General features: G+C 53.6%; 11 protein-coding genes across 11 annotated transcripts; 7 read left to right on the forward strand and 4 right to left on the reverse strand.

Annotated features, from left to right (window-relative positions):
- Nucleotides 1-224: 224 nt before the first annotated feature.
- On the reverse strand, nt 225-1,070 carry LRP88_10397 (splicing regulator SDE2; the record flags this gene model as incomplete). Its single annotated transcript, XM_083246860.1, has 1 exon — nt 225-1,070. The coding sequence occupies one exon, from the start codon at nt 1,068-1,070 to the stop codon at nt 225-227; it is 846 nt and encodes a 281-aa protein (XP_083097973.1).
- A 334-nt stretch (nt 1,071-1,404) lies between these two features.
- Nucleotides 1,405-2,075, forward strand: LRP88_10398 (40S ribosomal protein eS10; the record flags this gene model as incomplete). Its single annotated transcript, XM_083246861.1, has 3 exons — nt 1,405-1,443; nt 1,557-1,969; nt 2,030-2,075. 3 exons carry the CDS (start codon nt 1,405-1,407, stop codon nt 2,073-2,075), a joined length of 498 nt encoding a protein of 165 aa, XP_083097974.1.
- Nucleotides 2,076-4,728: 2,653 nt separating this feature from the next.
- Nucleotides 4,729-6,541, forward strand: LRP88_10399 (zinc-dependent alcohol dehydrogenase family protein; the record flags this gene model as incomplete). The annotated part of the gene is made up of 9 exons (XM_083246862.1): nt 4,729-4,763; nt 4,909-5,012; nt 5,071-5,075; nt 5,138-5,221; nt 5,282-5,386; nt 5,437-5,640; nt 5,693-5,876; nt 5,926-6,105; nt 6,159-6,541. The coding sequence occupies 9 exons, from the start codon at nt 4,729-4,731 to the stop codon at nt 6,539-6,541; spliced, it is 1,284 nt and encodes a 427-aa protein (XP_083097975.1).
- Nucleotides 6,542-7,672: 1,131 nt separating this feature from the next.
- On the forward strand, nt 7,673-8,601 carry LRP88_10400 (uncharacterized protein; the record flags this gene model as incomplete). Its single annotated transcript, XM_083246863.1, has 2 exons — nt 7,673-7,863; nt 7,917-8,601. The coding sequence occupies 2 exons, from the start codon at nt 7,673-7,675 to the stop codon at nt 8,599-8,601; spliced, it is 876 nt and encodes a 291-aa protein (XP_083097976.1).
- A 2,065-nt stretch (nt 8,602-10,666) lies between these two features.
- On the forward strand, nt 10,667-14,418 carry LRP88_10401 (HECT-type E3 ubiquitin-protein ligase; the record flags this gene model as incomplete). Its single annotated transcript, XM_083246864.1, has 3 exons — nt 10,667-11,294; nt 11,343-13,445; nt 13,496-14,418. The coding sequence occupies 3 exons, from the start codon at nt 10,667-10,669 to the stop codon at nt 14,416-14,418; spliced, it is 3,654 nt and encodes a 1,217-aa protein (XP_083097977.1).
- A 387-nt stretch (nt 14,419-14,805) lies between these two features.
- On the reverse strand, nt 14,806-15,584 carry LRP88_10402 (mitochondrial 54S ribosomal protein mL61; the record flags this gene model as incomplete). Its single annotated transcript, XM_083246865.1, has 3 exons — nt 14,806-15,271; nt 15,327-15,430; nt 15,546-15,584. 3 exons carry the CDS (start codon nt 15,582-15,584, stop codon nt 14,806-14,808), a joined length of 609 nt encoding a protein of 202 aa, XP_083097978.1.
- Nucleotides 15,585-15,882: 298 nt separating this feature from the next.
- On the forward strand, nt 15,883-18,125 carry LRP88_10403 (uncharacterized protein; the record flags this gene model as incomplete). Its single annotated transcript, XM_083246866.1, has 2 exons — nt 15,883-16,402; nt 16,456-18,125. 2 exons carry the CDS (start codon nt 15,883-15,885, stop codon nt 18,123-18,125), a joined length of 2,190 nt encoding a protein of 729 aa, XP_083097979.1.
- A 399-nt stretch (nt 18,126-18,524) lies between these two features.
- On the forward strand, nt 18,525-19,046 carry LRP88_10404 (type 1 protein phosphatase-activating protein YPI1; the record flags this gene model as incomplete). The annotated part of the gene is made up of 2 exons (XM_083246867.1): nt 18,525-18,723; nt 18,778-19,046. The coding sequence occupies 2 exons, from the start codon at nt 18,525-18,527 to the stop codon at nt 19,044-19,046; spliced, it is 468 nt and encodes a 155-aa protein (XP_083097980.1).
- A 232-nt stretch (nt 19,047-19,278) lies between these two features.
- LRP88_10405 (Asp-tRNA(Asn)/Glu-tRNA(Gln) amidotransferase subunit GatC) lies at nt 19,279-19,863 on the reverse strand (the record flags this gene model as incomplete). Its single annotated transcript, XM_083246868.1, has 1 exon — nt 19,279-19,863. One exon carries the CDS (start codon nt 19,861-19,863, stop codon nt 19,279-19,281), a length of 585 nt encoding a protein of 194 aa, XP_083097981.1.
- Nucleotides 19,864-20,494: 631 nt separating this feature from the next.
- Nucleotides 20,495-21,343, forward strand: LRP88_10406 (alpha-soluble NSF attachment protein SEC17; the record flags this gene model as incomplete). The annotated part of the gene is made up of 4 exons (XM_083246869.1): nt 20,495-20,507; nt 20,573-20,792; nt 20,863-20,877; nt 20,929-21,343. 4 exons carry the CDS (start codon nt 20,495-20,497, stop codon nt 21,341-21,343), a joined length of 663 nt encoding a protein of 220 aa, XP_083097982.1.
- Nucleotides 21,344-22,074: 731 nt separating this feature from the next.
- On the reverse strand, nt 22,075-24,339 carry LRP88_10407 (glucoamylase; the record flags this gene model as incomplete). The annotated part of the gene is made up of 6 exons (XM_083246870.1): nt 22,075-23,177; nt 23,229-23,360; nt 23,418-23,491; nt 23,544-23,685; nt 23,737-23,958; nt 24,006-24,339. 6 exons carry the CDS (start codon nt 24,337-24,339, stop codon nt 22,075-22,077), a joined length of 2,007 nt encoding a protein of 668 aa, XP_083097983.1.
- Between the last annotated feature and the right edge of the window lie 538 nt (nt 24,340-24,877).

Raw genomic sequence — 24,877 nt, forward strand, 5'->3', positions numbered from 1 at the left:
AATCAATAACATGGATATCGTGACGTTTTGCCGACTCATGCCATTGAGTGGACTATTATTGGTATCATGTGAACTATCAAACTTCAACCGGAAGCGCTGGCAATTCAAATCCAAAAAGCACCAAGGGTCCCATGCGCCGTAATCCCATTAATCCCGGTCGTCATTGGCCGGCCCCATCCGGCCGTAGCAACCAGAGACCAAACTCATGAAAAACGGTGTGAATATCACTTTTCCTCGGCCTCTTCGTCGTCGGAGCTCATAAACTCGTCATCCTCGTCAAATCCAAAGAATGCCCTCGCCTTTTCCTTCTCAGGCTTGGCTTGTTCCACCGGGGGCGGCGTTGATCCCTGAGACGAGGCGCCCTTCTCCTCATCCGAGCCGGATTGCTCATTGCTCGTCTGCGTAGAGTTTGACTCGTGAGAGGTGCTCAGTAGGTTGTCCTTGTAGTTGCCAGCCTTCATGGCAGCTAGGACAGCATCTCGGGTACGCTCGCTGCTCTCCTCCTTGTCCTCAACCCACTTGCCATCAAGCCGACTCTTGCTTCCCGACTTGATCTCAGCCTCCTTCTGTTCTGACAGCTGGACAATCTGCTCCCAACGCTCGCGGCGCTTCTCCTTCTCCTTCTTCTCCATCTCGGGTTTGATGGCGAGGTACTCGGCCAGAGCCTTGGCCTCGTTCACCGTGCGTAACCGTCGGCCATCCAAATTGCGGCTCGAACCGTGATCTTCTTGGTTCTTCTTCTTCCGAGAAGACATGCGACCACCCGCAGCTCTCAGCTGTGATCCGAAACCACCCTTGCCACCGCAGAGCGGCACTGCCAGTCGCAACGACAAGAACTCACCTTCACTTGTCGAAAGGTATTCAGAGATTGGCAAGTCCGAAGCCGATGGCAGTTGCTTATTTGAAAGAGTTGTGAGGATGAGTCTGGACTGAGTTGTTGGTAGTCGCTCGTCGATGCGATCTCGCAGTTCTGTGACGGTGGTTGATGGAGGAAGAGGTAGAACGAGTGTAGGTGGCAAGCCGAGACCGGCAAAGCTGGTAACCAGCACGTTGAGGTTTCGCGACGGCATTCTAGCGACTGTATGGACCGCGAAAAGTCGGCAGGAGGAGAATCGGAGGGTGTTGTAAGTATTTGCCTGATGTTGACCTAGAAAAACACTGGGTTGACGAAGCTACTAGGCCGATGGCGATTCAAGGTGCCACCTCACCAGCCACATCGATAACCGCATCGGCACGTGACAAGGTCACCAGCCACGGGCACACAGCAAACCCCCACTTCGCTACGTCGAATTTCAAGTAGGGTTTCCGCCCACAAAAGTTATCCAATTTGAGATCTGCCTTCGTCCCTCCGAAACCTGCCACCTTCCAACATCGACCCCTTCGACGAGCAGCAATACCGCCACGATGTTGATTCCCAAGGCCGACCGCAAGAAGATCCACGAGGTAATACAGACTCACCTGGCGCTCCCGGCGCCGCCGCAGCAGCTCCCGCCCGCGCGAGAATGAGCTGCAAATTGGCAGTGCACAAGAAACACCAAGACTAACAATTCCGCCAGTACCTCTTCCGAGAGGGTGTCCTCGTCGCCCAGAAGGACTTCAACCTTCCCAAGCACCCCGATATCGACACCAAGAACCTGTTCGTTATCAAGGCTCTTCAGTCCCTCAACTCCCGAGGCTACGTCAAGACCCAGTTCTCGTGGCAGTACTACTACTACACCCTGACCCCCGAGGGTCTCGACTACCTGCGCGAATGGCTTCACCTCCCCGCTGAGATCGTTCCTGCTACCCACATCAAGCAACAACGATCGCACGCTCCTCCCCGTGGCATGCTCGGCGAGGGCGAGCGCGAGCGAAGACCCTTTGGCCGTGGCCGTGGTGGCGACCGAGGCGACCGTGAGGGCGGATACCGACGAAGGGATGCTGGCGAGGGCAAGGAGGGCGGTGCTCCCGGCGAGTTCGCTCCTCAGTTGTGAGTTTCCCTGACAGATTAGCATCGACGACAGCGCAATTGGCTAACATTAATCAACAGCCGTGGTGGTTACGGCCGTGGCCGTGGCGCTGCTCCCCCCTCTTAAACGAACCCAATTTCCTTGCGGTGGTGAACAAATGGGCTGCATGGCGAACGGTATCGGCATGTACTCATAAAAATGGAGGGCAATTTTCACCATGGGTTTCGCTCGTGTGACAGGTTGCGTGGGAGACAGACAGACACCATGGGAGTTTGAGGGTTAGAACCTCGGAAATCATTTGCATCAGGGTCGATTGTTGCCGCCGTCAAAACGAGATAATTGCTCGGGAGATAACGTGAAGACGTCAAATCTTTAAAGTGATCCATGTGAAAAACGATACGAATATCACCTACCTACCTTACCTCTGTCGCCTCCCCTCCTAGACCGGACACTGTCCGAAGGGACCGATCCGTCCCGTTGCCCTTTGCTGGAAAGGTGTGTCCGCTGAGTGACCTGACCGTGACCTCACCCTTGATCCTTGATCGGTACGTGCCTCGATGAGCGTGGGAAGGGAGCTCGGGACTCGCTGGAAAGGCAGCGTCTAGAAGCTTTCTCGGCTGAACGGCGAGGACTCGTTTGTGCGTCCGAGACTTGCTTGTCACGACGAGACAAGAGCAGCAGCTGGCATTGGGCTCGGGGTAATCGTAGCTAATTATTCGGGGTAGAGTGCAAGTGTCGGACGGTGGGTTGACTCTTACGTCAGATGCTCCGTTTAAACACGTTCTTCTCGTGAGGCCTACACCTCAGGGACACCTTGGCCGTCACCTTGAACACACCACCGAGCTTTCTTGCTTCGAGGCTGTGGCGGCGAGTAAGGTGAAATTCGAGGATGCGGAGCCGCGAATGGTAGGTGAAATCCTGGGGAAAGGGACATATCAGGAGCATCCAGATTATTCCATGCGTCTTCTCCGCACATTCTATGGAAGGAGAGCTGAAAATGGAACTCGCTCTGCGGCTCCGAGTCGAAGCTTTACATGTTCTCTCCACATGAGTCAAGGTGTGTGTTGGTGAAGACAGAGGCGCAAAGTCCCAAAACAGCATCTCCGCCACTTACCAGGGTGTGTTAGTGGTGAGAGTCTGGAGGAGATGGACGTTGGGGCGGGTCGTACGTGGGAATGCCCTCAATCATTCACATCGACATGCTCACCTCCGCAAATCATGCAAAAGGGGTATGTGCCGCTCGCAGGCCTCACCACTTGCAGGCATCGCCTTCCGCATGCTGCCACGGGCTCATCTCTCATCCTCGGTGAGAGGCATATTCTCCCCCTGTCCACGCCAGCATCCAACCAGGAGCCAGAGCGCTGCTGCGCCGAGGGTTACGTCGTTGATATGACAATCCACATCACGAAGTGAAATCGGTAAACAAGATACAAAACGGTACGATACCGTTGCCCACGGCTCACCTTCTCACCTCACCGGAAGGTTTCACGGCCTCACCGGATACCGGCACCACGGTCCGGGCCACTCACGGCGTCTGGAGCAACGGCAACGGCTTATAGAAAACAGACCACCGTCCAACGCCCGTTTACTACCAACGGCCGCTCGGCTGAGTGTCCTGGGTTTCCCTTGCCTTTCTGACCTTGCCTTTACCTTGGGTCGCCATGCGTCTTCGCGCCCAGCTCTGTGTCGCCTTTCCTTGCATTGAGAGGCTGCGCCGGTCTGGGCCTGGCTGTTGTATCATGCATGTATCGCCATGTTTGTCTCTCGGTGAAACCGAGCCAGGGAGCTTCCCCATGGGCGATGAGGTGCATATGCCTGCACTTCACACTTGCTTACCTAGGTAAGCCTGGTGAAAGCAGGTACCCAGCCGTGACAATTGTCGTTGCTGCTGGCCCGAGCTTGGGAGGCGTTGGAGTCGAGTTGTCCGTGTAAGTATACAGACCTGAAAGAGACGACCGCGTATGGTAAGCCTCTACCATGGCAGCGCTGAGCTGGGCTTGTTGCAGTGAAAACCACTCAAAGAGGCACGCTGCAGCCATTTTCCCTTCCTTGTTTTCCCGATATCTCCCCCTTTTGGAGGCGTCATGACGATACGGTCGAAAGGACCGAGGGCTTTGACAGGATCAGGGGATGTTGGACTGGGGAAAACGGGCTCGAGCTTTCACCATGAGGTGACTCTTCCACACTCAGCGCCCACCATGCTGGTCGAGATTGGGCGCCCTCCAAGATGACCGCACTGCTACTGGTGCGGAGCAGCACGAACCACTCGCTTGAGGGGGAGGCAGATCGATGCTTTCACCATGTTGGGCCATGGCTTCCTGGCATTTCCTGATGTCTGGTTCGGTGGCTCGGTGTCTCGCCGGGCATCGTGGAGGTGGGCAGAGCGAGATACCCCTGGAATCATGGGCTCCTGGCCGACTCCTTGCGAGTCCCGACGATACCTTGCGACTCCTGGCGACTCCTGGGCCTCGTCCTCTTCCCTTTCCCCTCGGGAATGAGCGTGTCCCGGTTGTTGAAATACCCGTTGTCCTTCGATAATCTCCCCATCTTGTCTTTATCTCTCGTCAACAAAAACCCGCCTTTCCTCGCTTCGATCTCATATCTGGCTCTGTCAACAAGCTTCCTCTTCTTCTCTCAACTCAGCAAGCTCAGGGATACACATCTCCCTAGACACTCGACTTGTCCTTAACACCTCGTCATCAGCACCTATCCCGACATTGACGCCTTTGTTCACTTCACTCACCTCCATCCCACCTCGTTCAACCCCTCTTCAGTCAAAATGGCGACTCTTCCCACAGAAATGAAGGCTCTCAGGTATGTCAAGGCCTTAGACATAGGCACTCGTAGCTTTATATACCCGCGGAGGAGACCATCAAGGTCATCCTTTCGCTTGTCATTGGCTCGACAGCTTGGACTCCGACATCCCCTTGGCTAACACCGATCTCCACCCTGAATATAGATATGAGAAGCCCGAAGATTTCTCCATCGTGACCGTCCCGCTCCCTGAAATGCGGGACAATGATGTCCTCGTTCAAGTCAAGGCCTGCGGTGTGTGTGGAACTGGTAAGTCAATACTACCACTTCGTACAGGGGATATGTAGCAGCTGACCTCGGATCTTAGATCTGGTGATTACCCCAACTCACGGCACTCGACATGCTCGTCAAACAGGGGCTGACAATTGCACTAGCATATCCATGAGGGTGAATTCATTGCCAAGTTCCCCTTGATTCCTGGTCACGAGACCGTCGGTATCGTCGCTGCCGTTGGCAAGGTTCGTGTTCCGATCTCGATAGACCTTGTCTGGCAGATCTCGCTAACCCACATTATCTAGAACGTCAATGGATTCGCTATTGGCGACCGTGTCGCTGCCGACAACAGTGAGCTTTGCAATGAGTGCTTCTACTGCCGAAGAGGCCAGCCTCTTCTCTGCGAGAACGTCAGTAATAATGGCAACTCACAACTAAGGACAATACTAACAATATGCAGTTCAACGCCCACGGTGTAACAATGAACGGTGGCTTCGCCGAGTACTGTGCCTATCCCGCGGCCAAGGTCTTCAAGATTCAGAACCTCTCCTGGGTCGATGCCACTCTTCTTGAGCCCGCCTCCTGCGCTTGCCATGGCCTTGAGAAGATCCGACCCAAGCTGGGCTCCCATGTTCTCATGTTCGGTGCCGGCCCTACTGGTCTGGTAGGTCGCAATTTTAACAGTCGTCGCTGACCCAAGGCTAATCGCATTATAGATGCTTGCTCAACTCCTCCGACAAAACGGTGGCTGCAAGGTCACCGTTGCTGCGCCCGGTGGTCTGAAGATGGAACTGGCCAAGAGCCTCGAGGCTGCTGACCAGTATATCGAGCTTTCGCGATCCAACCCCGACGAGCAGTTTGCTCAGCTCAAGAAGGAGAACCCCTATGGCTTTGATATCGGTAGGTCCGCATTGGATAGACAGCCAGTCCGGAACTAACATTTGTATAGTTGTTGAGGCTACCGGCTCCGTCAGAATTCTCGAGGACTCCATCAACTATGTCCGACGTGGTGGTACTCTGGTCGTCTACGGCGTGTACGCCAACGCCGACCGTGTCTCTTGGCCCCCATCCAAGATCTTTGGTGATGAGATCACAATTCTGGGCTCGTTCTCCGAGACCTACATGTTCCGTAAGTCATGCCATGATTTCAGCTCACCGTCATTTGCTGACTTCTGATTACAGCCGCCACCATTGACTACCTCGACTCTGGCAAGGTAAAGACCAAGGGTATCGTCAACAAGACCTTCAAGCTTGAGCAGTTCGGTGAGGCTCTTGAGAGCATCAAGAACAAATCTGCCATCAAGGCAGCCATCGTCTTTGACGATGAGGAGCCCGAGGCCACCCCCGAGGAGGTCGAGGTTGCTGAGTCCACAAAGGCCGAGGCTGGTGATGAGCCTGAGGCTGTTGAGCCCGAGCCCGTCGAGGCTGAGAAGCCTGAAGAGGAGAAGGTCGAGAAGCCCGAGGTTGAGGAGAAGGCTGAGGAGAAGACAGAAGCTATCGAAAAGCCCGAGGTTGAAGAGAAGAAGCCCGAAGAAGATGAGAAGAAGCCTGAGGCATCCTCGTAAGCGGCGTTCTTGATTCTTTCTCGTTTGGCTTTTGTTCTCCGGGTTGTTCCTTCCGAGATGGTTCCAGTTCATGTAAGAGGGGAATCTACACGATGATTTAACGGAGCAAGTGGGATCGGATACAGATAATACCTGCCTAGGCTGCCAGAGACGCCTTTTATCATTAGCATTTGAATTTCTTCGCGCATTCTCAAATAGACCCAGGATCTCTTTTCGTCTTTTCTTTTGACGGATGCTTCCCCGCAAGACAGCTGCATCTGCATGTATGTATGTGGTGGAGCTACTTGGCATGATTTCAAGACCAGATCCATGCTGTGCAAGTCAGGCCATGTCCTGAGCTGAGGGAGCTGAAGGATAGCGGTGAATAACTTGGCTTTTCTTTCCTTCTCTTTGCTCCTTTTGGCAACTCAGTTGTGAGATGGCCGCTTATAGGATCCTATCAGATTTAGAAATAGTCCCGAACCACCCAATAGGATCCGGAAACATGGTGAGCGCGGCTTGGTACCCAATTCGCAAGCTGACATGAGATCAGATTAAATCAGACTTGGCCCTCCTTTTGAGGTTGTCATAGCCACAAGAGCGAACACCTTGTGGTGAATCCCGGTCCCGCTAGGCCACTTTGACTGCATGCTGAAGCTCGTCTGCGCCTGTTGGTTCAACTGCAGGGCGCATTGGTAGTATCCAAACCTCAGCACATGGGTGCATGGCTGTACGTGTATAGAGACGACGGGAGCCTCCGGGTCGAGTGGGAGGGCCCTTGTCGATGTCTTGCGCGATGAGTGATGGCCTATGCAGGAGGACAGCTGATAATGTTGGATGGATGGCTGGGTCGTGGACATTCATATGTAGGTTGACGCTGGTTCATGTTCTCAGCTTATTGCTTGCACCTGCCTCGCACTTCCAGACTGTCTACTCTGCACTGCTCAGGATCCGTCTGTCTTGTTGTTTGCGCACTTGTAATTTCTCGCGCATGCAGATTCCAACTTGGCCAACGCTTTCAATCATCATACTTGCCTCGGCCGAGTCGTTCCAGACCAACCTCACCTCTCCTGTTGAGCCCAGAGATTCCGGTCTTGCGTTCAGATACCAAAGCACGAAACTGTCTTCGAAGAAGTTATCAGTTCAGTCGCCATGAACATCGCCAACTCGCCACTTTTCAAGGCCTATGCCCGGCCGATTCTCGACTCAAGACTTGATCCGAGACCCCGTCGTCAGAAAGCACGCTTCTCCCCGTTTGGCATCATGGACACAGTGATGCAGTATCTATTGGACCGCGCAAGTCTCGAAGTTACCAAGATCAAGATCAGTGATGCTTCTGAAAGGTGAGCATTGTTGCAGTGCACAGTTTTATGGGGTTAGTTGATTCATGTACCAGGTCCTTCTGTCTTGCCATCGAGAGCCGCCTTGTCGATTCTGGCGCCATTTCCAGTATCATCGGCGCTATGGACGTCGAACTTTCCTTCAATGGCTTCAGCTTTGGCACGGTGGAGTTGCCTGAAGTCCAGACGAGCTTCTGGGGCACCAAAGTTCTGGTCAAAGAACAGCGCATCGACATTACCGATATGACAGCATTTCGCACATTCATCCGAAGCCTCATGCTCGACAGCGATAGCAGTTTCCAGCTTGATAATGGCTGGTGCACTGTTGGAGCCTTGGGCACCTCGTCGGGTTGCGAAATGTGCCTCGATATCCCACTGAAGTGTATGAACGGGCCGCAAATGGAGCTGAAGAAGCTATCACGCTCCAGTGACAATGGTATTGTGGCGACCTTTCACGTAAATAATCCGAGTCCTGTGGAGATCGATCACGGTCGCTGCATCTTTGAGCTGCGCAACACCCGAGGCGAAACCATGGCAGAGCTGAGGGGCGATCTGAACATTGTCCGGGGGCAGGCCGACTACACGCTGCATGGCACGACGCGACCTGGGGTGGCACCATCAGATATGGCCAGGCTGGTGGGAGTCGGTGTGGAGGGGAGCTCGTGGTGCAGCGAGACGATCAAGGAGATCGATGTTATCTTTGGGTTGAGACCGGAGTTTGCGGAGCTGCTCCAGCATTGAAATGACATGATCTCGGGAAGTATGTCGCGTCATGACCGGCACGGGCGGAACTGTTTGAGGGTTCATTTGGCGTTGCGGTGTAGGCTTGGATAACAAGAGACTGGTTTTGATGACGGTGAATTGAGCACACTCTGGATATATCTATTAGCATGAATACCAAGCGATCACAGCCACCGAGTTGCAAGGCAATCGAATGCACGAGAATAAAAGCCTACAGTGATTCTACAAACATAGATCCTTGCATAAAAACTGCACAGACTTGTGTTTAGACCCAGTGTCTAGGGTAGTTTCTCGTGTTGTTGTGAGGCTCAGGTTGACTTAAGGTTAACTAGAAACCCAGCTTATCTGGTGTTTGTGGATATCAGAGTTAAGTCCTGTTGATAGGCTAGAGTTGGTCAGCCAGTATCCGTATGTGCAGCCCGTATAATTTCCTGCGACCTACTGGGGTTGATGTTGTTCTGTTGTGTCAAGACAAACCCCTGTTCTACCTGTTGATTCATCAACGCAGAGGGTAAATCGCCGATTGGACTCTCAATTACCACATTACCACGCCACAGTGTTCCCGATTACGTCTGCGAAGATGCTGTATTCACACTGGCTTGGGAATTGAACCGCTAGTGATAGGTTATGGTCATCATACTTTACGCAACCGAAGGTCGGCTATCAACATGGAGATTAATCATGGATTGCTGTCCTCGGCTAACCCGCTGAGACGAGCGTGTCAGGTAACTCGTCAAGAAGGCATCATATATCATTTGCGTCCAAATAAACGATAGGGGAAATACGACATGGTGAATCACTGATTAAAGACGCGAATCGTGAGGTGATAGACAACAAACTTCAAGGCCCGGCCGGGTGCCGGCTTCGGCCGCTTCGCTGGCGCCCTCCACTGGCTGCCCGTGATGGACGGGTCCCGTCCTTCGGCCGCCACAAACATCGGCCGCCAGGGGTAATTTTGCGGGGATCGTCAATGGCTTAACAGAGCCCCTGCATCTCGTTTCATCTCGTCTCTTTTTTCGGATCCGGGATTTGAATCTGGTCCATGTTTGCAGGTCAGCATCTCCTGGAGATTACTCCGAGCAGTTCCCCTTTAAGGAGCGTGCAGTCGATGACATGAGCGGGCAACTATCATAGAAACTGTCGTGCTACTATCCTTGTAGTAGCAAGTCCAGATGCGGTGACGGCTCCCACGCTCATTGGGCGAGGCTATAAATGAAGCGAAAATGGGAGAATACGAGGTCCAACGCTGCACTCGAGATCGTGTATAAGCGCATTCCTGGTAGCAGCCAAGGAGGAGCCCGTCCCATGGTGCGTCTCCGTCCAAGCTCGGATAAGCAAATGTCAATCCTGCATTTTGCTTGTCCACTTCATTCCTGAGCGGCCGCTTGGAACTCCACGTCTCTTTGGCAATGCCCGTCCGTATTTGTCGCGGTTCCTCTTGACCCCCTGCTTCTGGGCGTCTAAACCCGACCCTCGATTGGATTCCCATGCCTGTGAATGACGGATACGGCGGAACGCGCAAGACGCTCTGGACGAATTCGTCCACCAGAAGCCAGGATATCTTGGTCGCAGTTGATAAGCCGGAAGCCGGTCGGCCGCTTGTAGCCCACTGTATCGTCACCACGTCGAGCAAGCTATTCTTGTACTGAGCTGGCTTTCGTCCATTGTTTCACCAACCGCATCCGCGGGATTGTTTGACGACATCGGTTCACCACTCCTTCGCCTGAATGTTGACCTTTTCTTTCCATCCATCCCTGGAACTCGACGGGGACAAAGCTGAACTGAACGTCTGTGTACCGTATCCCTCGAGGTTGCTTATGCCCGGTTCCCCTGACATCCTGGCGTACCTGGCGTCGACGAGGCTTGCTTCCAATTTTGGACTCGCAGACTTTTGATGATGCTTTCTTGAGGGAGAAGAGACACTCTTCTTTTTCCTTCCGAAGTCATCATCTTTCTCTTTCCTGTCACCGCCGCCAAATTCGAGCTCAAGGGCTCTCCCCCTAACTAGACGATCGTCCCGTGACCATCACACCAGCTCCCTTGATCCTCGGCGGCTTCCCTGGAAATGGCTCCCTGGTCGACTCGTCGTGGGTCTCAACCCAACAACTCTTCTGGTGACCTCATCAGTCGAATTCACAACACCGCTCTACACACACCCACGACTCTCAACGCAGTCTATTCGACAGCGCTGCCACCGACACCGAATGGTCGCAATTTTGACCTGTCCATCTCCAATGCCAACGCCGACTCGAGCTCCGACGACTCCGACTTTCACCCCTCGCGACCGCCGTCCAAGCCTGCTCGCCGACCCCAGCACACGCGCTCTATGAGCCAGCCCTTCCCTTCTCTTTTTAGCAGCAAGAAGAAGAGGCAGAACTCTGTCGGCGCGCCTCCGCCCGACTTGGGCTTTACAGATGATGACGCCGCAATGCCTCGACAAGCGCCCAAGAACCACGCCCGGAATCCGTCCCATACTCGAGGGGGTCCTGCAGGGAGCAAGGACTTTGCGACGGGAAACTGCATGACCTGTGGTTCCCTAGTGCGGTGGCCGAGGGACCTCAAGGTTTTCAAGTGCACCATCTGTACCACTGTCAATGACCTGGAGCCGCTAAGTGCGGACAATGTCACCTCGAGAACGCGCCGCGATGCAAGCCAAGGCCCCCCTGGCGCACCCCAACCCTCTCCGGCAAGAGGTAGGCGTTCGCGGAAACGGTTTGGATCAATTGCTGACAGCGATGCAGTCCCGCATATCTCGATCGAGCAAACGAGACGACTTGTTCAGCAATCCATTCGTTCGTACTTGTCCAAGAAACTACATCGAGTTCCTAAACCCGCGCACGATGCTCAAAATCATTCGAAGAATAGACTATCGTTCAGCAGCCGAATGCAAGCTGCTGGCCATAAACCCGTGGTGATAGATTCAAGACGGGAGGTGTCGGCTCCCTCCAAATCTCCCACTATACATGTATCGCATTATGTATTCGATGAGGAGCCAACCCTACGAGCCAGCGCTCAGCGAACGAATTCTGCGCCTATTGCTCGATCTTACTCGTCTTCGTACACAGAAAAACCCCCAGTACAGAACATCTTGTCAGGCGATGGGTCCAAGGATCACCACACTCCACCCTCGACGACAGACGACAGCGATCCTAAGCGAATATTCAAACCGCTGGAAGACTACTTAGTTGCCTGTTTCGGCTCATTTGAATGCATCAACTCGTCATTCATGACCCATAACCATCGCCATCCCCCAAGAGGGGGAAGTGAATCAACCCGCCGGAGGCCTGTAGCGCAACACGAGCATCGAGAGCAACGAGAGCATCGTCGAGAACATTCAGAAAACCGGAAAGCGCGCGAACAGCGAGAAGAGCGAAGCAGCCCCCAAGAAAACGATGGAATGTGGGATCTTGATCCAAAGCTGCTTCTACTGGGCGACTTTGCAGAGAATGGAACGTGGTGGACTGGCAGTCAGGAGGAGACGCGATCTCGGAGACCACCAACGCATCGAAATGAGCGTAGCTTTTCAAGCGCTCCAGCTATTACCAAGACCCCACAGATGAATTGGGGCGATTTGATGGGCTGGTACAGCGCTGTCGTAAACACTGCAGCCGGCTGGTTCGTTATATATGAAGAGTTTTCTCGGGCTGATGACTTCCAGACGCCTACTACACAAGAACTGGAGTCTTTCGAGCGAGATCTTTTGCAGGGCCAAGAGCATGCTCGACGTGTGCTACTCAAAGCAACAGAAATGCTCCTTAAGCGACCCGGGAGGCCCCTGAAGGACCCGGCAGACCTGCGGTTTCTCCTCATACTGCTTGAAAACCCACTCCTTTACGAAGACCAGCAATCATTTGGCGGAATCCTCCAGCCAGATACCAAGCCGCCAGCAACTAAAGAGACACGATCTGGGAAAACGGGCACCCCCGAAAGTGGCCTCCTTTCTGGCCAACATTCTGGAATCATCAAGCGCATCGTTGGGCTGATCTCCAACTCATCGGTTGAATGCCACAACCAATTTATCACCTGGTTTGCGAGACATCACCCCTCTCGATTTACAAGGACGAAGGATCTGGCTTCTGGCTTCCTCACATACCGCATGCTGCGTCAGAGGGAAAAGAAACGAGAAGTCAGAGTTGACATAACGGCTGGCCTGATCCCACAGATGCAAGAAGGACGCTCGGGGGCCTATCTCTACGACGAAATCAACCGCTCTGGCTCCTCAAAGAAGACTAAGGAGCCTGAAAAGAAGATTGTGTACGGCGACGATTGGCAGATAAAGGCCTCTTCACGAGTTCTGGCTCTCCTCTTTGCCGCCAACAACCTCCCCCATGGGAGACGGAGTGAAGACGCACCGCCGATCACTAGCAAGAACGGCACCGGGTCGAGCCGAGATGCTGTTCATTCTCATGGACAGGTGCTTCCGACGAGCGACTTTTATAACTCCATGATTGATTATACTGATCTGATTGCCGACTTTGAGAACTGGGAAGCTCGGAGAGGAAAATTTTCGTTCTGCCAGTATCCATTCCTCCTTAGCATCTGGGCCAAGAACCACATTCTTGAGCATGATGCTCGTCGTCAGATGCAGAGCAAAGCTCGAGACGCCTTCTTTGATAGCATCATGAGTCGCAAGGCCATCAATCAGTTCCTCGAACTCAACGTACGACGAGATTGCTTGGTTGACGACAGTCTCAAGGCTGTCAGCGAGGTCATTGGAAGCGGGAGCGAGGACATCAAGAAAGGCCTTCGCATTACTTTCAAGGGCGAGGAGGGAGTTGATGCTGGCGGTTTACGCAAGGAATGGTTTTTGCTTCTCGTTAGAGAAGTTTTCAATCCCGACCATGGTGAGGGAAGCTGCTTTCGGCGTCATCAAATCAAGCTAACATTGTGCCAGGGATGTTTATCTATGACGAGGACTCTCAGCATTGCTATTTTAACCCCAACTCGTTCGAGACGTCAGATCAGTTCTTCTTGGTTGGTGTTGTCATGGGCTTGGCTATTTACAACTCAACCATTTTGGACCTGGCTCTCCCACCTTTTGCTTTCCGGAAACTGATTGCATCGGCTCCAACTCAGGGTACAGGAGCCTCTTCGCACCCCAGGCCCCCTATGCGATATACTCTCGAGGATCTTGCTGAATACCGACCTGGATTGGCTCGAGGGCTTCGACAACTGCTCGAGTATGAGGGTAATGTGGAGGAAACTTTTGCTCTCGATTTTGTTATCGAGACGGAGAAATATGGCACTACCGTCGAGGTTCCCCTTTGTCCAGGAGGTGAACGCATTCCCGTCACAAACAATAATCGGCGAGAATATGTGGACCTTTACGTGCGGTACATCATTGATGTGTCCGTGACGAGGCAGTTTGAGCCTTTCAAGAGGGGCTTTTACACTGTGTGCGGAGGTAATGCCTTGTCCCTGTTCCGACCGGAAGAGATTGAACTTCTTGTGCGCGGGTCAGACGAGGCCCTCGATATTGATTCCCTACGGGGTGTTGCTGAGTACGACAATTGGGGCAGCAAAAAGCCAGATGGCTCCGAGCCTGTTATCGACTGGTTCTGGGAGACATTCAAAGCGGCCACGCCTGAAGACCAGCGCAAATTGTTGCTGTTCATTACCGGTAGTGACCGAATTCCCGCCATGGGCGCCGCTGTGTTACCCATCAAGATTTCCTGCCTCGGAGAAGATGAGGGCAGGTTCCCCATTGCCAGAACATGCTTCAACATGCTGTCCCTCTCACGATACGAGTCCAAGGAGAGGCTGGAGAAGTTGCTGTGGACGGCCGTCCGTGAGAGTGAGGGCTTTGGACTAAAGTAAAGTATACACTTGACGAAATTATGAATTGGCATTCCGTTTCATCTATGGAGTTTGGAAGGGTTATCAACTGGGAATATATATAGACTATACCGAACTACATCAACGCCACGATGTGGTGTTTAGAACATGAATTCAAGCTGTTACAAGTACCCTGAATACAGTGAAACACAGATGAAATATGTTATGGGGAATATCACCCCAAAGGTAAAGCCCAATAAGTAAAATTTGATCATTTTCTCATCATGCTTCAACATTAGCCCATTCTTAACAGATCAAACATTGGTGGTATTGTTTTATATCCCCAACTTGTACACCTGCCAGATTCAAGGCGTCGAGTAATACATTTATTGTACAGCGTCATATCCATCTTTTCTGGTCCGTCGTCACTCATGACTCCTCCTCCTCGGCAACGCCACCAGCCGCTCGGGCTCGCTTCAGCATGTCCTCCTCGCGCTTCTTCTCCTCCCGGAGTTCCCTCATGCGGTCCCGGTCGACCTCGGCCTGCTTGCGCATGGCTTCAATCTCCTGCAGCTCTCGGATCTCCTCCTTGGTGGGCTGGATGACGACGGCGCGGGTCTCGGCCAGGACGTACTCGAGGATGTGCGACGAGTGCTTCTCGCTCATGTCGATGGTGACGACCCTCTCGTCGGCGTCCGGAGGAGCGGCCTTGGAGAGGTTGTCGCGCGAGGAGGCGGGCTGGTTGCGAGTCGCGGGGGCTGGAGAGGATGCGTCGGGTTTGCGGAGGTAGATGGAGAGGGTGGGCTTGTTCTCGCTTTGGGTGTGGCGGTTGACGATCATAGGGACCGAGGGGTTGTGGTACTTTAGCCGGGGGAGGTTCTCTCGCCAGAACTTTCTGTTGGAGGGGACGTTAGATATGATATGCTTCTTATGTGGACGGAGTGACCAACTTGGCTCCCATATGGCCCTTGAGGCTCTTGGCAAAGTCCATGTGTATTCTAGTTACCTCCGGAGGGAGGACTGCAGCGCCGGGACCGCATTTTATGTTGATCAGCTGTACAAGGCGTAAGCATTGGGTCGTCTTTCGGTCGTTCAATGGCGAGATATATCTACCTTCTGTAAAGCTTGTCAGCGGTCTATTCTCAAGTCATTGTGCACAATTGACTTACCCTACGAAGCGTGTTGAGACGTTCGCCGAGAGACCTCATCTTGAACCACGCAAACCCTCGATTGGAAATGCGCTAATGTTCTCCCGAGATCCAGAGGCTTTCGCGATGGCTTCGAAAAGTCGACGCTCGAGACCCAGAAATTCAACCAGACCCTGCCCGTCTTTCGACAAAGTGCGGGCCGAGCGTTGACCCGGGATGGGAAATGTTTAAGTGGGACCACCCACATGTCGCGTGCCAAGGATCTTGGAGTGGGATGGAATTTTTTGGAGGCGGATTTCTTCTAAGTCGCTTTTTTTGGTTTGCGATCATCTTCAACTTGAAGTTGTTTCGAAACGCAATGCACCGAGCATTGTCGGCCCGATGGCTCAATCGGGCACTCAGCATCGGTGAGGCATCGGCTTCATCGAGTGTTCCTCTTTTCTTGTGTCCTGCAGTAGGATCAGGTCGTTATATCAGAACGCCTAGAGTTGCGCCGTCTTCAAGAACCACGACACTATATTCTCGACGATTCAACCATACAGAGGCTGCCCCTCAAGATGTCCCCGCTACCGAAACCGAATTGCCCCCAAAAGAAGCTCCCGCAGAGCCTCGGAGACGACTGCCATTGAATTGTACGGGATGTGGCGCCTTTTCGCAAACCGCCGATCCTCAGCTGTTGGGGTACTTTGACTTGAATAGCAAAAGGGTCAAGAAGTGGCTGAACCCAGAGGCATATGAGCCTAAGCGTACGGCGAGCGAAGAGGATGGAGTTGTGGATGATGTGCTCAAGACGCTGGATCAGAGTCAGCTGGAGGCGCTTGGCTTGAAACCGTCCCTCTTGATGTCTGGGGCAGAAACAGAGGGCGATGTTGCTCCCAGTGGGTACATTTCCTGACTATTGATGTAATTGAAGCTAATATACTGGTAGAAGAACCTCCTCAGGACAAGCAGCCTGTATGCGACCGATGCCACAATTTGCAGCACTACAGCACGACGAGTGATACGGCCAAAGTCACCATGTATCATCCTACGGTAGAGTCGCTGCGCGAAACGATCGAAGAGTCCCCGCACAAGTATAACCACATCTATCACGTTATCGATGCCGCCGACTTTCCCATGTCGTTGATCCCGCGACTCAATGTTCTGCTTGGAGACATCCCCATAAGGACCCGCAACAGACGATCAAGAGCGGGCAAGTACCAGAAGGACCGTCAAACAGAACTGAGCTTCATCATCACCCGCGGTGACTTGCTGGGACCTACCAAGGAGATTGTTGATTCCATGATGCCCTACCTGCGTGAGACGCTGCGGGACGCTTTGGGTCGAGTCGGAGGCCGTGTGCGACTGGGCAACGTCAAGTGTGTTAGTGCGCGACGAGCATGGTGGACCAAGGATGTCAAGGAAGATATCTGGCGTCGTGGTGGTGCGGGCTGGATGGTTGGAAAGGTTAACGTGGGTAAGAGTCAGCTTTTTGAAGCTGTCTACCCCAAGGGCAGGATGAATATGGGCAAAGATGCGGAGCGGGCATCGGTGTCGACATATCCTCGGGAGGCTGTCAACACAGAGTCAATTGCTGCTGATCAAGACGGAGAAGGCGACTGGGAAGACGTGGACGTTGGAGATTTGCTGCCCCCGGCACAGCCCGCCAAGAACTATCCCGATATGCCGCTGGTTTCGTCACTCCCTGGAACAACCGCATCGCCGATTCGAGTACCATTTGGCAACGGAAAGGGCGAGCTGATTGATCTACCCGGTCTGGCACGAAGCGACCTGGACTTGTTCGTCAAGGAAGAATGCCGGCAATCCATGATCATGAAGAAACGGATCGTCCCTGAGCAGGTCTCGTTGAAGCCGGGGAAGTCGCTTATCCTCGGAGGAGGACTTATTCGCATTACACCCAAAAACCCCAACATGGTGTTCCTCGCTTATAACTTTACACCCTTGGAGGAGCATCTCACACAGACCGACAAGGCGATTGCTTTCCAGGAGCAGACGCGCGAGTCTATCGGTGTCCCGAGCATCATGCTCCCTGGTGTTGGAGACAAGATGCGGCATGCTGGAACCTTCAAGTTGTCTCACGACGTCACCAAAATACGAGCGGGCCCCCTGACGAGGAAGAACGCAGTCGGACTGACGGTTGATCGGTTACCGTTCCGAGTGGTTTCGACTGATATCCTCATTGAGGGCGTTGGCTACGTTGAGTTGGTGGCTCAGGTTCGGGCTCAGGACCTCGCTGTGCCTTTGATCACCCCACCCCGAGAACCACCGCCACCACCTGTAGAGCGAGTGACGCAGAAGGGGGAATTCAGCTCTGATCCTTTCCTAGCTCTTGCTGCGAAGAGGAGAGATACCAATCCAGTTAAGGCGAAACCTGTGAGACCCAGGGAACCTGAGCCACAGCCGGAGCCGGACTGGCCAGCCGTCGACGTTTACAGCCCTGAAGGTCGATTCGTTGGATCTCGTCGACCTATCAACGGATGGATGAACAACAAGCCACGGGTGCTTGCGGAGCACAAGAGAGGCCGGCCACGGAGGAGCATGAAGGGGCAGAAGAAGAAGGCCAAGGCGGAGAGGCGAGGAGCCCAGATGAACTCTGAATGAGAGCACGGCTGAGGAAGTCATGATGAATGACGAGTGTAAGATTTGACGCTGTATAATGTCACATGTATACTATTTGCATGAAAGCATAGACTGTAGTACTATCTGTATAACACACCCAAAACAAAACAAGGAACTTAAAGAAAGGTATATGCACTCCATGAGCGGGTGGCTTAAACATCACCTCATTGACAGGAGATGACGTGGGGGCAAACCCCGGATTTTTTCTTTGGGCTCGGCCCCTCCATGACCGACGACGATTCATTCCTTTGCCATCCGCTTCCATAACCAGCGCGTGACAAGGTCTTTTGTAAACAAATATTTCGTCCAACTCAACCTACGCTCCTTTTCTTCCTTCTCTACAGACAATCCCTTGACGACCATCACACGAGCAAATACATCATGTCACAACGACAGCAGCAGCAGAGCAATGCGCCGGCCCCTGCGCAGACGCAGACCGAGACCCCGAAAGAGCCCGAGACTGGCGAGCCGGCGCCGCGGATTCTAAGACTTCGAGGCGCACATTCTTCCAATGGGCGGTCGGTGCAGTGGGCAGAGGACGTTGTAGATAACGAGGGTCTCGGGCGGAAGAGCTCCAAGGGTATGTTCTGATTGCGGATATTCTCGAGCACGTGCTAACAAGTTGTCCCTCTAGTGTGCTGCATCTACCACAAACCCAAACCCGTCGACGAATCCAGCGACGAATCCTCCTCCGACTCGTCGTCCGACTCAGACTCGGACTCGGAGCCCGAAGGCGCGCGACCGGCGGGCGGCAAGCGTCAGAGCTGCGGACACGGGCACGACCACGGACGGCGGGGGCGCAAGAGCGGCAAGGGTAAAGAGAAAAGGGCGCCGAGTCCCAACGCGTACGAAAAGGTGCCCAAGCCGAAACCAAAGGATGGACCCGAGGGCACGTCGTCATAGGATGGCGAGCGGTCTGAGGGGAAGGGGAAGGATGGTGGTGAGCGGTCATGACGATATGAAGTAAAGATTTCTGGGTTCATACACACAACACACACAGTATTAGAAGGGTATTTCGGAGGAGGGCAGATGCTCTAGATTCATGAGCGTGCAATTACATGGCGAATGATATACTTATGCCAATGCTTTTTCATAATTGTCCAAGGGTATCATATCTGCAACTCATGTTCCATCATCATTCTATCCCCTCAACATCCTTCTTCCCACTCTCGACAACAAAATATCTTCCCGCCGTCCTGCCCGCGGTACCCAAAGCATCCCACTTCTCAGCTTCCGACTCGACCTTGTCCCTGACCCTCCTCGCGCGCTGGTAATGACCCACGAGGACCTCACTGCTCAGTGCCTCGTCCAAGTTGGCGAGTCCTATGGTGGCTTCGCCGTGGGCTGCATCTGTCTCGTCGCGGATGGCACGTAGGGGCTCTACACCACTGGTGTCGACTCGCTGCACAGCACGAACGAATTGTAGTTGGTTTTGTAGCGTGTTGATCATGGCGGCTTCGTCGGCTGGTGTTGGGGGTAGAGGGAGGGCCGATAGACGGAGGAGATGGTGGAGCTGGGCGGGTGTGATGGTCTCTGCTGGCGCCGACGAGGGTGATGAGGGGAGAAGACTGCGAACGGACCAGGTGGGCTTCTCAAGTATAGAGGCGGCGGTCGATTTCGAGCTTGAATTTGTCGTCAAGGTGCGAGTTGTCGCCGAGTTTATAGATCGTGTGGTGATGGCACGCCGGAGGGCGAGACGGCAAGATGAGCAGAGTGCCATTGCGGCTGATTGTGGATCAATTGTCGAATATATATGGGCCCCTTCAGTGTCGTAAACTTATCAGAGTTCTTGCTCGTGATTGAGAGCGTATCATTGAGTTATCAATCTCTCGTGATACCAATTCCAATCTTTGAAGGGATCTGCGCTTGGCGGCAGCGGCTATTTTATGCGCCGGTCCAAGGCAGCCAGCAACCCAACCCCCACTAACCGGGCTCTTGTGCCAAATGTGGCTCAGGCAACCCCGTCGTCATAGCTCAGCCGCAACTTTACCTCCATACCTACATCCTCAATCGCCCATCCCAAAGCCAAGCTCATCTTGACGTGGCTCCTTCTTTTTACTCTTCTCCTTTGACATACTTCATTTGATACCCAGATAGCGAACCCTCACAGCCATGGCCCAAGATCCTCGAGCCCTCCTCCAAAAGGTTCCGTAACCCCTCCCCCGCCATTGTCTGCGACCCCCCGACACGCCATAAGCACACGAGTCGCAACGAATACTGACCACGTTTTCTGTCCACAGGCCCAAAAGACCCTGCAGGGCGCAGGAAGCGGCTTCAGTTTCTTTGGTGGACGCGAGGAAAAGTACCAAGATGCCGCCGACCTCTTCACCCAGGCCGCCAACGCCTTCAAGATGCAGCAGCAGAGTGCGTCTTTGCTACCCTGAAACCGATACACACCGAACGCAAGCTGATTAGACAACTTGAAAAAGATATCGAAGCCGGCAAGGCCTTTGAGCAGGCCGCCCAGATCCAAACCGAAAAGCTCAAGGAGCCCGACGACGCCGCAAACACCCTCGTAGACGCCTTCAAGGCCTACCGCAAGGACGATCCCCAGGCCGCTGCCAGGTGTCTGAACGTGGCCGTCGACCGATACTGCGCCAAGGGCAACTTCCGCCGCGCTGCTTCTCACAAGGAGAACCTGGGTGAGCTGTACGAGGTGGATCTCGGCGACGCAAAGAGCGCGCTCGAATGCTACGAGCTGGCTGCTAGTTGGTACGAGGGTGATAATGCCATGGCGTAAGTTGTATATTCACTTGTGTTGGTGAGTAACTGCTAACGTGACAAGTCTTGCCAACAAGCTCTGGCTCAAGGTGGCCGACGTGGCCGCCATCGAGGGTGACTACTACAAGGCCATCGAAAAGTACGAGCGCGTGGCGGAGCAGTCCATCAACAACAACCTCATGAAGTACAGCGTCAAGGACTACCTCCTCAAGGCGGGCATCTGCCACCTGGCCAGCGGCGACCTGGTGGCGGCCCAGCGCGCCCTCGAAAAGTACCGCGACATGGATCCCTCGTTCGGCGCCCAGCGCGAGCACCAGCTCCTGACGGACTTATGCGAGGCCATTGAGGCCAAGAGCCAGGAGCAGTTCACCGACCGCCTATTCCAGTTTGACCAGATCAGCAAGCTCGACAAGTGGAAGACGACCATCCTGGTGCGCATCAAGAACTCTATCGAGGAGGCGGACGATGAGTTTGCGTAGAGGATAAGAGATGGAGATGAGGGCAAGACGGACTGAGAGGGAAACAGTTGAATAAGCCAAATGGACTGGGATATATCACATGGAGCAGCCCGCCGGGACTGCTATCCAAGGAGGAGGGAGATGGGACTTGTATGTGTCAACGATTATCATGCGTTTTGGAGGGAGGCAGCAAGTCAGGCATAGACACATCAAATGAATTCATGTCAAGAAGAAACTATCAACATTTTTGAAAGTTGCGAACGGGTCATTGTCAATCTGAGAGATGAAAGCCCCTATCCCCAACCACAGGCCGCGGAATATTGACAAGCTCGAAACAGCAGAACCAACGTGAAAGAGGACGTAAAAAATAGGCATTCAACAATAACTATGGACAGGTGAAATTGACAAAAAGCATCCTGCCTCTCCTATTGAGGTCCCTCACAGCCAACTCGTAGTGACGTTTCTTGTGAATCGCGGAATAGGGGGCCTAGTCGACCTGAGCTGACAACGCGTTCCAGGAGGCAGAAAAGGGAAGACTATATACTCGAATGGGATCTTTGTGCAGTAGATTGAAATTTTGTTGAAGCGTCTGCGTCGTCAGAATGTGCTATTGTGTCATGACATTGTACAGATATGTTGTCCAAGACTCGACTACCGGCTCTCCCGCTGTAGAAGGGATAGAGGTATCACCCTTTCTCCTTTCTATCAACCGTAAAGCAGGTATATATTTGGCCCTGGATCGCTCCCCGAGCTTATCCTTGCCACTTATCTGACTTGGTAGCCTTGGTAGCACAAGTCTTGGGAACAGTGTAAGAGCGGTTCGGGTCACGCTCCCACACCAACGAGCCGTCCTTCTTGATGTTGATGTACTTGTACTCAAAAGCCTGACCGGCCTTGAGGGGGATCGTCACCTTCCACAGGGGGTTCGACGCAGTGTACTCGGAGGCGCTCAGGGAGATGGCCTTTGTGGTGTCCCAGCTACCCAGGGCGTCGATGCTGCCGACGATCTTGATGGTGTCGCCATACTCGGTCTTGACCACCTCCTCAAAGGTGACGTCGACAGATGTAGCGATGGCGCAGCTTGTTGGGGAGCTAGTCGGTCCTCCGTCGGTGGGAGTTGGCCCTGTGGGAGTTGGCACGCCGTCCTTGGGGGTTTGCGAAGGAGGGAACGAGGTCGCCGTGGCCGACGTGTATGATCCAGCGACTGTGCTTGATCCACAGCTGTTGGGAACTGAAGGAGCACCGTTTGCCCAAGCTGGAGGAACAATGCCGGCTCGACGTTCAGTGGCCGATAGGAAAGCGGCATATGACCAGGTCAGATCATCAGCGGACATGGGCGTGCCGTCGTTCTTGGAGAACTGCTCAGCCAGGGCGCCGTTTGGACCCACGTACTTGGCAACAATGCTGACATATCCGTCGGCGTATGTCGAGACGGCGTCGATAATCTGCTTGAAAGTGGTTGAGTCACTGGCATATGTGCCAGTGGAGACACTCGACACCAGGTCTTTGAAGAACGACAGAGATGTATCAGTCACAGTGATGGATCCCTTCTGCTTCCAGACGTAGACGGCATCGTACAGCTGCTCAGCCGCGGCGAGTGTGGTGAGGTACCAGGGGTTGCCGTTGTAGTAGACATCTTCGATGTATCTTCCGATAGCCAGAGCAGTTCCCTGTGCGATACCCTTGTTGATGTTGTAAGAGCGGAAAGAGTCAGTGACTGCCTTGTGGTTGGCGAGGGCCTTGTCACTGCAGGGCTGGAAGGTGGCAGCATCACAGCCAATGCTGGGGTCAAAGTTGTGGATAGATGCGAGGATGCTGTTGGCGTCCTTGCCGGTGCGGCCATCGTTCACGTTGACTAGAAGTTGTGAGTAAACGACGTAGTGAAGTCTCTAGAGGTAAAACTTACTGTTGGAATCGACATATTTACCGTTCGAGACCCAGTAGGTCTGCAAGAAGCAGAGTGTTTGGGGCGCGATGTTAGAATAGCTGTCACTAGACTTGCCAAGAGCCTTAGCAAGGGCGCTGCCTTCGACGAGAGCTGTGATATGGATTAGCATCGCGACTGAGAGTAAGACTTGGGATGGCTAGAGCTGACCTCGGTATTGGGCAGCAGTCGTGAAGAATGAGCTGCCCCTGACCTCTTCCCACAAGTCGAAGCCAGTTTGGGTCCTGTAGAGGTTAGCCTTTGTGGCAACGACTGCACAAGAGAACTCACCAATACTGAGCAACGTAGTTGAGATCGTTGCGAATAACGGGCCACACAATGTCATTGGCCGTAGAGGTGTAGCCGTTGGAGATAAGCCAGTTGGCATAAGTGATCATGGCGGTGGCTCGAAGGGCAGGACCGTCACGTTGAGGTCGACCTAGAGTCTGTTAGTACATGTGTAAGTCATGGCACGTATCTGTCGACTCACCCCAGCCACCAGTGTAGGGGCTCAGGTTGACATAGAACTTGGCTTCACCCAGGCCAGAGCCATCTGAGAGGGATCCAGAGGGGTTGGAGACGCCCTGAAGCTTGGCTTGGGATGCAATGTACTCTTGGATGCGCTTCTGGAGCCCAGCATCGTACTGGTGCACGAACCTGTCGACAATATACTTGAAGACAAGAGCAGCATCTCGAGTCCAGGTATAAAAGTCTGACAGCTGTTAGTTGAGGTGTTGCATGTTGGATCACGGAACTCACAGTCAGGATCTTGGGTGTCTGGGGAAGCAATGACGATGCCAGCGGGAACATTCTTGGCGTGGCACCCTTCCGAACCAATGTTGCAAAGAAGCTGCTCGATGGCAATCGGGCTCTCGGACTTGATGAAGTCCTCGACGCCAGATTGCCTCACTTGGATCTTATCCGCCGGTCTACCCAAGACGCTCTGAAGAGCGAGGGAGCCGAGGAGGAAAGCAGAGGACAGAATATACATGAAGGGCTGTATCAGAGAGGCTGTTGTGTTGACCGATAGGCTTGAGACTGCCTCGTCAACATCGATGAGGTCCATCGTGAGGATCTTATAGACGGCGGGCATGCCGGCCAGAGGTTCGAATACGGCAGCTCTCCACGTCCGAGTTGGTTAGATGCCGAATGGGGAGATGCGGAGACGCCCATGGGGAGTGATCGTGAGCCGTTGCGGGATAGCGAGGTGTGGTTCAAAGGGCCGAATGTTTAGAATGAGGCCGAGTAAACGGTTGATGAGTGCATGCGATCCCCAGCCGTTATGGAAGTGGAAACTCGTGCTATAATCGTCTTCACCCGGGGTATGCTGCAGAAGGAGAAATCATTGTCAACATTGACTTGTGGTGGTGGTTTTTCTCTCTTGAAGCCATGGAAGCTCACAGCTTGTCCTAAGACGTCTCATCTGACTGTCTTGCGGCGGATAACACTGAGACATTGTCTACAGTCAGAGACCATGTGACGACATGTTCCAGTGATGTTCAGTGATGGATGTGACAGGGCAGAGCTCGGTAGCTGTGGAGGAGTGTGGGGTACCCGCCCTCCTTCACATGCCGCCGACCAAATCTGCACGATCTCATGATATTCATATTCACCCTAGAAAATTGACAAGA

Source organism: Fusarium phalaenopsidis (assembly GCF_050370095.1).
Source record: "Fusarium phalaenopsidis strain FUZ10S chromosome Unknown contig_32304, whole genome shotgun sequence".
NCBI lineage: Eukaryota > Fungi > Ascomycota > Sordariomycetes > Hypocreales > Nectriaceae > Fusarium > Fusarium phalaenopsidis.